The sequence below is a fragment of the Nerophis lumbriciformis genome, linkage group LG23, assembly GCF_033978685.3.
Source record: "Nerophis lumbriciformis linkage group LG23, RoL_Nlum_v2.1, whole genome shotgun sequence".
In the NCBI taxonomy this organism is placed as follows: Eukaryota; Metazoa; Chordata; class Actinopteri; order Syngnathiformes; family Syngnathidae; genus Nerophis; species Nerophis lumbriciformis.
The window spans coordinates 29,562,406-29,574,540 of NC_084570.2; the positions used below are offsets into that span (position 1 = coordinate 29,562,406).

Consider the following 12,135-nt stretch of genomic DNA (forward strand, 5'->3'; position numbering starts at 1 on the left):
TTAAGGCACGCCCCCAATAATGTTGTCCGGGTGGATATCGGGAGAATGGTTGCACCGGGTGGGGCTCTGAAATTCGGGAGTCTCCCGGGAAAATCAGGAGGTAGAAACCGATACCGATAATTTCCGATATTACATTTTAAAGCATTTATCTCTAATATACACATATATACACATTTAAGATTCAAGTTTTATGATTGTTTATTGTCATATGCACAGTTAAACAGACAGTTTGCCGTACAATGAAAATCTTACTTTGCTAGTCCACCCTTCAACAAGTCACACAGTACTTAATTAAAAATAAATAAAAAATGGCGGTAGAAAATGGACGGATGAATGTTATATACAAGGCACAGTGAGTAACATAACATGATTGCACATTCTGATTCACAGTCAACAGTATAAATATGGAGGTGGCATTGGGTCACAGCAGCAGTTAAAAGTGTATTTAGTGATCAAAGGTGAAAGTGTCTACAGTGATGGTTCACAGTTCGGGGGTGGTCATGGTAGCTGTCTTTTGTTCAAAAGATAAAAGTAGCTGGGAGAGCTAGCATTCACAAGTTAGCATTCACAAGCCTGATGGCCTGTGGGTAGAAACTGTTCGTCAGTCTCGTAGTCCTGGCTTTCAGGCTCCTGTATCGTCTGCCTGATGGAAGGAGACTGTGCTGGGGGTGTTTACTGTCCTTTATGATGTTGTGTGCTCTCCTGATGGCCCTGGTAGAGTACATGTCCTGTAGTGAGGGGAAGGCTGCTCCTGATATGTACTGAGCGGTTTTAATCACTCGCTGGAGTGCATTCCTGTCCTTAACAGCGCAGTTTCCATACCAGACCGTGATTGAGCTGGTAAGGACACTCTCAACCGTACTTCTATAGAAGTTGCTGAGAACTTTGGGCGGCATGCCAAATTTTCTCAGCCTTCTTAAGAAGTACAGTCGCTGCTGGGCTTTCTTTATTGTTTGTTGGGTGTTGTGAGCCCAGGTGAGGTCCTCGTTGATGTGGGTCCTGAGGAATTTAAAGGTTTTCACCCTGTTCACCTCTGTCTCCCCTATGTACAGAGGTGTGTACTGTGCACTCCTTCTCCGTGGGTCAATAATCATCTCCTTGGTCTTGTCTGTGTTCAAGGAGAGATTATTATCCTGACACCAGGCCACCAGTTCCGCTACCTCTCTTCTGTACGCTGCCTCAGCTCCCCCGGTGATCAGTCCGACGACCGTAGTATCATCTGCAAACTTGATGATACTGGTGTTGTTCTGGGAGGCCACACAGTCGTGTGTGAAGAGGGTGTACAATAGGGGGCTCAGCACGCAGCCTTGGGGGTCCCTGTGCTTAGAACCTTTGTGCCTGACTGGGGGCCGGTTTGTGAGAAATTTCAGTACCCAGTTACAGAGAGCCGGTGTCAGACCAACAGTGGGGAGTTCAGCAGTGAGTTTTTGTGGGATGACCGTGCTAAAAGCAGAGCTGTAGTCGATTTTTACAATTGCCTGGCATAGGTGTCCTTGCCCTCCAAGTGGGTGAGGGTGGTGTGGATGACGGTGTTGACTGCATCCTCAGTGGACCAGTTCTGCCGGTACGCAAGCTGTAGAGGGTCCAATGTGTCTAGGATGGTCTTCTTGATGTGTTACATGATTATCCTCTCGAAACACTTCATCACTATTGGGGTGAGTGCAACGAGGCGATAGTCAGTCAGACAGGTCACAGTGTTTTTCTTTGGCAGGGCACGATGGTGGTGGTCTTGAAGTAGCAGCTTGTGCTAGGGACAAGTTGTATATGTCAGCAAGTACGTCAGCCAGCTCTGATGAACAACCCTGAGGGCCTGGCCAGGGATGTTGTCTGGGCCTTCCGTGGGTTTGTTTTCCTCAGAACTGTACGTACCTCTGCTGTTGTCACAGTGAGTGGTGGGTCCTGCGTGTGCTCCACGGTCAGAAACCCTCTCTGTTGGTTGGTGTTGGGGACCTCAAAGCGGGCGTAGAACTCATTCAGCTCATCTGGCAGTGAGGGTTGGCTGTTTGTGACCCCCCCTGCTCCCCTGCTTGTAGTCTGTGATGTGTTGCAGGCCTTTCCACATGCGCCGGGAATCTGTTGTGGAGTAGAATCCCTCCAGCTTTAGTCTTTATTGTCCCTTGGCCTCGCTGATGGATTAACGCAGGTCATATCTGGCCTTCTTGTAGTCCTCAGCGTTGCTTGAGACAAATGCAGCGGGCATGTAGCTTGGACCGAACATTACAGTTAATCCAGGGTTTTTGGTTTGGGTATATCTTGTATTGTTTTGTGGGCACAATGTTTTCCACACATGTGCTGATGTAGCCAGTTACACTGGAAGCATATTCCTCTATGTCCACAGTACCGTCATCCCTCTGAGCAGCAGAGGGATTTTGAACATGTCCCAGTCTGTACGCCCAAAGCAGTCCTGAAGCACTAGTTCAGTGTCTTCATGCTACACTTTAACAGTTTTACTCACTGGGGGGACTTGCTTGAGACGCTGTCTGTACGCTGGATATAGAAAAGCTGAGATGTGATCAGATAGTCCAAAGTGTGGTCTGGGTACAGCCTTGTAGGCTCCCCTCACGTTGCAGTACACCTGGTCCAGAGTTTTTCTCCCGCGTAGGAAAGTTCACATACTGATGGTATTTCGGGAGGACACTCTTTAGATTGCGGTGGTTAAAATCCCCAGCTACCGTGAACGCAGCATCGGGGTGTGCGGTCTCTTGTTTACTGATGATGTCATGCAGCAGCCCCAGCGCTGTTGTGGAGTCCGCCCGTGGCGGGATGTAAAGAGACAGTATAAACACTGCACTGAACTTCCTTGACAGGTAAAAGGGTCTGCATTTCACCATCAAAAACTCAATGTTGTCCGAGCAGTGTCTTTCAACCACCTGTACGCCCGAGCACCAGCCGTTACTCACGTAAACACAGACGCCGCCGCCTCTCGCCTTTCTTGAAGCCATTGTCCGTTCTCCACAGTAGACTGAGTGCGTTGCCAGCTGGATGGCAGAGTCTGGGATGATGTCCGAAAGCCAGGTTTCCGTGGAAATAAGAGCACAGCATTCTCTCAGTTCACGCTGGCATGTAATCCTGGTTCTCAGTTCATCCAGCTTGTTGTCGAGCGAACGCACGTTAGCTAGCAGCAGGCTAGGTAGTGGTGGTCGTGTAGTTCTAGCCTTTAGTCCAGCATGTAGCCCGGCCTCGCCGCCTTGTTGTTGTTTTGGTCTGGCTGTGGTTAGCGGGGTCTCGTCGTAGCAGAAAGTTGAAGTCCGTCAGACTATAAGTGAGCTCATGGTGAACTTTTACGATGTCCAGAAGTGCATCTCTGTTATAACTCACTGTTGCGTGCAATAACTTTGCATTTAGGATGCAAATTAGGACTATAATAAATAAAAAACGTAGTTGTTGTCGGGAGGACGACGCAAAGAAGCGCCATCTTGTTAGAAAATATACACATACATACCCACACATACATACACATATATGTATGCAAATACACAGTGTTGGGACTAACGCGTTACTGTAACGCCATTATTTTTGGCGGTAACTAGGCACTATATATATATATATATATATATATATATATATATATATATATATATATATATATACAGTGTTCCCCCCAGAAAATGTGTTAGTTAAGGTGTCTCTCCAGGGGGAAGGGGGTGGGTGGGTGTAAGGAACAGCGTAACTCGGCCTGTCGCCATCACGTCTCCATCTCATTGCTGCCACCACAGCCTGGGGGGCAATAGACTACAGACTGCGGTTAAGTAGGCCGGCTTCGTCGCGTGAGGAAGCCTACAAGTTTTGGTTGTGTTTTCCGCTCCATATGCTGATTGCCGATATACTATATATATCTCGATATTTTTTACGTAAAGTAAAAACAATACATAAAACAGTCCAAGATACCTGAGATACTAAGTATGTCATTATTGTGACTTAGTAAGTCAATATTTTGACTTACTAATTTACTAAGCCAAAATAATGACTTACTAAGTCAAAATAATGACTTCAGTCAAATTAATGACTTACTGCAAGTAAGCGTTTGCAATAAGCGTTTGAAAAAAAGAGTTAAAAGTGGGGCCACATGCTGACATATGCTCAACTGATTATGCTTAATTTATTACAGCATTTGGGAAGCCTGTAGTCGATTTATATTATGTAAATGTTTTATTTTTATCAACATGTGATAGCAGGGACCCTGTAATTCAAGACTAGGCTGATACATTACTAATGATTAATGTAACTATAGCTGAAAAAATAGTACAATAGCAATAGGAGAGACTATTCATCCCTGAACACCATGGAGTTCATGTAGGCTTTATGAAGCAGTTACATTATTATATCAACTATCAGAGACAGCTTCAGGAAACTCTTCATTTAACATAATGTTGTTTTTTGCTGCTTCAACACAGCTCAATCAACACAGAAAAAGGTAAAGTGAAATAACTTAGTTGTTAATTGTAGGTCAATAATGCTTGTCTTTCTCTCAGACAGACACATGCACACACACACACACACACACACACACACCACACAGTGAGCTAACATTACCCTAAACGCTAATTAGCCTTCACCTCTAGGACTGCAAGCGAGCTGAGCTGCCGCTTATGTTTCTAGAACGTCAACGGGCTCATAGTGATGTTACTAGTAGTTGACTGGGAGGTGTTTATTATAATTTGGGGAGAGTCCGCTGCCTTATGCTCACCTGCTAAACATCTATCTGCTCACCACACCGTCTCTCCTCTCTGCCTGTGCCGTGAGCACTGACACCATGCGCTCTGAATACGCACTGATTGGAAACCCCGATATATATACACATACACATACATACACATATATAAAAAAACATAAAATAAAATAGAATAAAATTTAAAAAAAATAAACAAACAAGAGGCCTGGTCACCAACAGTGCCCAGCGCTACCGAACTCCGCAACCCATCCCACACGTCCAGGCCGCCCCGCTCACCACCCACCAGGCATCCCATCCGGCAAAAGGCCATAAAGGCCCAGCCCCGTACCCACAGCCGGCATGCCATGGCACCTCAGCAGACCCGGTACTGCGATCAGCAATGCACACCGGGGCAGCGACACATATATACATACCTACATGCATACACACAGATTTCACCATATATATATATAACTCTACATGCCCCTAAAGCTGACAAACACGCCGGATTGTGGTCAGCTGGAGGCGTGTCTTAATGAAATTAAACAATGGATGTCCGCTAACTTCTTGCAACTCAACACTAAGAAAACGGAAATGCTGATTATCGGTCCTGCTAAACACCGACATTTATTTAATAATACCACCTTAACATTCGACAACCAAACAATTACACAAAGCGACTCGGCAAAGAATCTGGGTATTATCTTCGACCCAACTCTCTCGTTTGAGTCACATATTCAGAGTGTTACTAAAACGGCCTTCTTTCATCTCCGTAATATCACTAAAATTCGTTCCATTTTGTCCACTAGCGACGCTGAGATTATTATTCATGCGTTCGTTACGTCTCGTCTCGATTACTGTAACGTATTATTTTCGGGTCTCCCTATGTCTAGCATTAAAAGATTACAGTTGGTACAAAATGCGGCTGCTAGACTTTTGACAAGAACAAGAAAGTTTGATCATATTACGCCTATACTGGCTCACCTGCACTGGCTTCCTGTGCACTTAAGATGCGACTTTAAGGTTTTACTACTTACGTATAAAATACTACACGGTCTAGCTCCATCCTATCTTGTCGATTGTATTGTGCCATATGTCCCGGCAAGAAATCTGCGTTCAAAGAACTCCGACTTATTAGTGATTCCCAGAGCCCAAAAAAAGTCTGCGGGCTATAGAGCGTTTTCTATTCGGGCTCCAGTACTATGGAATGCCCTCCCGGTAACAGTTAGAGATGCTACCTCAGTAGAAGCATTTAAGTCCCATCTTAAAACTCATTTGTATACTCTAGCCTTTGAATAGCCCCCTTTTTTTTAGACCAGTTGATCTGCCGTTTCTTTTCTTTTCTCCTCTGCTCCCCCCTATCCCTTGTGGAGGGGGAGACACACAGGTCCGGTGGCCATGGATGGGGTGCTGGCTGTCTGGGGTCGGGACCCGTGGTGGACCGCTCGCCTGTGTATCAGTTGGGAACATCTCTGCGCTGCTGACCCGTCTCCGCTCGGGATGGTTTCCTGCTGACCCCACTGTGGACTGGACTCTTACTGTTATGCTGGATCCACTATGGACTGTACTCTCACAATATTATGTTAGACCCACTCGACATCCATTGCATTCGGTCTCCCTGGGGGGGGGGGGGTTACCCACATATGCGGTCCTCTCCAAGGTTTTTAATAGTCATTCACATCGACGTCCCACTGGGGTGAGTTTTTCCTTGCCCTTATGTGGGCTCTGTACCGAGGATGTCGTTGTGGCTTGTGCAGCCCTTTGAGACACTTGTGATTTAGGGCTATATAAATAAACATTGATTGATTGATTGATTGATATATACAAACGTACACACACACATACACGCGCACCCATATATACACACATATAATTTAACAGAATAAAAAAAATTATAAAATACATCATTTAAAAAAAAAATAAGGGCGGAGAAAAACACAGGAGGGGGACTTTCGCAGGGCAGTTGGGCAGCACTGCCGGGGCCCCAACAAGGGAGGCAAGCAGCCCCCCCAACCAATTAGTTACATTAGTTTTGGATGATACCACACATTTAGGTATTGATCCGATACCAAGTAGTTACAGGATCATACATTGGTCATGATTTAAGTTCTCATGTGTCCAGGGACGTATTTTCTGAGTTTATGAATATAATATGAATAAAAAAAAAAAAAAAAAGATTTTGTGACGATAAAAAATATTGATGTAATCACTGTAGTATTGACTAGATTGGTATCATTACAGTGGATGTCAGGTGTAGATCCACTCATGACATTTGTTTACATTGTGGCGCCGGTGAGCTATTGTATCCACCTATGGTTTGTAGTAAAGCATGTTTAGCTATTCCTTGTCCTCCAGTGATAATGAAACTTGTAAGAAACGTACTTTATTTGTCGCCATGGAGGCGAGGATTAGTGATTTGGAAGAGGCTAAAACACTGTCAATTGCGGATGGACATTAGCCGCTAACTAGCTGGCCATGTTTTAAAGCACCTCTTCCTGAGGGTGTTTCAGTGTTATAACTTCACCTTTATCTTTACTTTTTAAGCCAAAATGCGTCCGTTTGACCTTTTCTGTCTTCACACTGTGTATGCTTGTAAGTACTCCGTATGTGTGCGCTGCCGAACATACTCCTCTGCTCCTAAAACCAGCAATACCATGACGTGACAACGACGCGCCGTCATGCCTGTAAATAAAAAAATATATACATGACGAACCGGTACTTTTCAAGCAGAGTATAGTACCACTTTTGATTCATGAGTACTGCCATACTATACTAGTACCGGTATACCGTACAACCCTAGTTGAGTGTGAGCCACCATTCTTTGTCTGTACATTGTTTGTGAATCTTGATGTTTTCGATTCCCTGACCAGAGACAATCCTTTTGGATACTAATTGCAAGTACACTCGTATGTGTGGACGCCGTCTGCTCCACATTTCCCGTAAGGGTTTTGCATTTTGTTTTGTTTTTGTCATAGCCTGTCCGGTCAGAGCACTTCCCCGTTGCTCTCGCTTTTTGTCCGTGTTGTTAATAAATCCCCGTTTACCTCACGCTCCATCCTTGTTCAACTGCATCCTTAAAAACACAACAACCTCCGGCGTCTCCCATGACGCACCACTTGTCATCGCTTGACAGCGTGTCCTCATTAGGGTAACGGGTGAGCTGGAGTGGAACCCAGCTGACAATAAACAACAATATCACCCACATTTTAGTGTCTGCAAGTAACTTGAGATTGAACTCAAAAGGCACTTCATTGTCGAAATCTTCCACTGATCTCTTTTTCCCACCGGTCACACACTTTCGGTCTTCACTAATAATAGTGCTGTGTCAAATATGGTCCAACTGTGTTAAGAAAATAAGTTTTGACAAAATGGCTTACAGTATAGTAAATGATGATTAAAGTTCCTAAAAATGACACTGATGTAGGATGTGGGAGGAACCCAGAGAAATCCCACACATATACGAGAAGAGAACCTCCTGCCTGACACGCCACCCGCTATGCTAATTACTTATTAATGAAGCATATTTTTAATAAGTGTTTCATTGTTTTTTTTACAATAATGTATGGATCCCAGTATTTTATAGTATAATCTAAAGTAGGGATTCTTAACCTTTTTGACCGCGGGGCCCAACTTTTCCACTCAAATATCAACACTGAAATAGTAGTCTTACTCTTGATTTTAATCGTATTCAATAAGTAGAAACCTAATAACAGTTAAAAAGGATAAAGATTGTCAGATGATATGACAATAATCACAGAGATTATTATCAAGACTCAGGTCAGGCTGATTACAAATATATACTATCAAAAATAGAAAAAATAATTACTCAGTCCTAATATAAATATATTCTAACTGGATTAATAATAAACAATAATATTATAAAATTAAAGTTCAAATGAAAATACAGCTTCACCACGTTAGTCATAATTTTTGCACTTAAGAAACTTCTCCAGGACTTTAGCTCCAGACTTCTTCTGTTTGTTTGATGTTGTCATTACTGCCACAAGTGGTAGAAAAGTGTATTATAATTGATAACCACTGGGACCCCTAGGGGACCACAGCTAGGATACTGATATTTTTTGGTAGCCCTCTTGGCCCAACAATGGGCCCGATGGTTAAGAAAGAGTGATCAAAAGGGTTCAATTATATCTGCAGTATCTTTAACACAGGAGCCGGCAACACAAAATGTAGAAAGAGCTATATTGGACCAAAAATACCAAAAAATGCGTCTGGAGCCGCAAAAAATTATATACCTTATCTAAGTGTTATAATGAAGGAAACGTGATGTAAGTGTCTATATTAGCTATATTAGCCAAGTATCAAAATTACTTCCATCCATCCATGTTCTACCGCTTGTCCCTTTCGGGGTCGCGGGGGGTGCTGGAGCCTATTTCAGCTGCACACGGGCGGAAGGCGTAGTAGACCCTGGACAATTTAGTGTTGCCAATCAACCTATCCCCATGTGCATGTCTTTGGAGGTGGGAGGAAGCCGGAGTACCCGGAGGGAACCCGCGCAGTCACGGGGAGAACATGCAAAGTCCACACAGAAAGATCCCGAGCCCGGGATTAAACTCGGGACCTTCGTATTGTGCACTAACCCCTGTGCCTCCGTGCTGCCCCAAAATGACTTTAAAAGTCTTATATAAGTGTTATAATGAAGACAACACATGATGTAAGTGTCTATATTAGCTATATTAGCCTACTATCAAAAATACTTTAAAAGTCTTGTATAAGTGTTATAATGAAGACAACACATGATGTACGTTTGTAAGTGTATATATTAGCTATATTAGCCTACTATCAAAATAACTTTTAACGAGTTATATAAGTGTTATAATGAAGGCAACACATGATCTAAGAGGCTATATTAGTTATATTAGCCTACTATCAAAATGACTCCATTATAACACGTATACAAGACTTTTAAAGTAATTTTGATAGTAGGCTAATATAGCTAATATAGACACTTACATCATGTGTTGCCTTCATTATAACACTTATATAAGACTTTTAAAGTCATTTTGATAGTAGGCTAATATAGCTAATATAGACACTTACATCATGTGTTGCCTTCATTATAACACTTACAGTATATAAGACTTTTACAGTCATTTTGATAGTAGGCTAATATAGCTAATAAACACACATCATGTGTTGTCTTCATTATAACACTTATGTGTGTGTGTGTGTGTGTGTGTGTGTGTGTGTGTGTGTGTGTTGCAGGAGGGAGTCGATTAATCGAGGACATTGAGATGATGATCGGTAAAAAGAGCTGCTGGTTCTGGCTGTGGTGGAAAGCATGTTGGTTCTTCATCAGCCCGTGTGTGCTGGGGGTAAATACCACCTTTTTACTTTATACACTTGCAGAAATTACATTTGTAGCACATTTTTATCCCCTAAGTTTGACACACCATGTGCAGAGAAACCTTGGCATTCAAAAAACTGCACTGAGATCCGTTTTAGATGTTTAAACACTTTATAAAGATGTCCGTCATTATGTAACAGCATCATAATAATTATTAGGGCCGTCTTCAATTTTTTAAGTCCAATCTGAATTGCTAGATTTTGCTTACAACGTTGGCAACAGGTTGTATGCTAGCAAGAGCACAGCTAATGGGGTTCCCCACATGTTCCACCTCAAAAAAGCCTAAACACTCAGATAAACAAATAAACACAACAGAGATTGGATAGTTCAGGTCATGTTTATTCAACAAAGCTTTCCATTTGGTTTATTGTGTAATATGGAATGCATCAATATGGAATGCACTCCCTACAGGTGTAAAAGAAAGGGCATCTCTATCCTCCTTCAAAACCGCACTAAAACAACACCTCCAGTTAACCTCAACCCTTGACTAACACCCTCCCCCTTCCACATCCCACCTCCCCGGATTGTAAATAACCAAATAAAAATAATCAAATGTATATACTTGTTCTTAAGCTTTCTGAACTCACTATGTTCTCTGCTCGCTGTACATATCTTACCAAGTCAGACCTACACTGTTTCAATGTCCATTTCTCTGATGATGCAATTGTTGATGACTGAAGTGCTGATATCAACTAAACCCTCTTCATCCCACCCCCCGGATTGTAAATATTGTAAATAATGTAAATAATTCAATGTATATACTCTGATGATTAACTTGTGGGATGACTGTATTATGCTGATAGTATATATTTGTACCATGAATTGATTTACGTGGACCCCGACTTAAACAAGTTGAAAAACTTATTCGGGTGTTACCATTTAGTGGTCAATTGTACAGAATATGTACTGTACTGTGCAATCTACTAATAAAAGTTTCAATCAATCAAAAAACCCTAGCTCACAACATCACAGTAACAAGGCCTTTTAGATTGACTAAGGTCTGACATGTTTAGTAACTTTACCAGTGGTAGTAGCCAGACGAAGATGGTGGTGCGTAACTGGCAACCTGGATGTAACACACTCACAGACTTTCTAATTGGTCAAACGGTGGAGGGCGGGGCATCGAAATGAAAACAATAATATATCTTGGGGCCGTAAATCTAATTTTGAAATGAGCATATCCCGGCTGAACTACTGTTATCAGTTATAGAGGTATTGGAAAAGAACATGATTTATTAATGCCTTTATGATGACTTTAACACACCAACAGTAGCCCACATAACACCCAGCCTAGCCTAGCCAGTACTCCTCATAGCCATACTTGCCAACCCTCCCGATTTTCCCGGGAGACCCCCGAATTTCAATGCCCCTCCCGAAAATCTCCCGGAGCAACCATTCTCCCGAATTTCTCCCGATTTCCACCCGGACAACAATATTGGGGGCGTGCCTTAAAGGCACAGCCTTTAGCGTCCTCTCTCACCTGAAAAGGAGACTATTATATATGTCTCCGTTATCCATCGGTTTATCTATAACCCATAAAGTAGGCAGGCACGGAGCTATTTCTCAGCGTGTGTTTATTCCAGCCGGCACGTTAATACACTGACACACAACATCCGGATTCCCATCATGCATTGCTTCAAAACAACTACGGCAAGTAGTAATGTCCAAAAACATAACAGAGACGAAGCAGAAGAACGAAGAAGAGACTTGGCGACGACGAGTAAGAAGAAGAAGTACGCTTGCAAGTTCCAAAATGATTGGAAAAAATAATTTCAGTTCATCCAGGACAGCTCGAAGGGGAAGGGGTTTGCTGCCTGCAAATTTTGTACATCAGACTTCTCCATTGAACACGGTGGCCGAACGGATATACTCATTCATGAACGGATTATTTATATATATATAACCCCCATCTCCCGAATTCGGAGGTCTCAAGGTTGGCAAGTATGCTCATAGCCCTTACCCTAGCCTAGCCAGTAGCCCTCATAACACCTAGCCTAGCCTAGCCAGCAGCCCTTATAACACCTAGCCTAGCCAGTAGCCCTCATAATCCATAGCCTAGCCTAGTCAGTAGCCCTCATAGCACTTAACCTAGCCAAGCCAGTAGCCCTCATAACACCTA

The 12,135-nt window shown here is 43.0% G+C and overlaps 2 protein-coding genes across 2 annotated transcripts in view; one reads left to right on the forward strand and one right to left on the reverse strand.

The window, feature by feature from the left end:
* The window catches only part of slc6a14 (solute carrier family 6 member 14), a 156,220-nt gene that overhangs the window by 62,569 nt on the left and 81,516 nt on the right, over positions 1-12,135 (forward strand). The window contains exon 13 of the mRNA XM_072915842.1: positions 9,875-9,984. Coding sequence (XP_072771943.1) covers positions 9,875-9,984 — 110 coding nt within the window. The remainder of the gene's footprint in view (positions 1-9,874; positions 9,985-12,135) is intronic.
* LOC133622280 (uncharacterized) overlaps positions 1-12,135 on the reverse strand; it is a 112,856-nt gene that overhangs the window by 37,200 nt on the left and 63,521 nt on the right. The gene's annotated exons all lie outside the window — the stretch shown is intronic.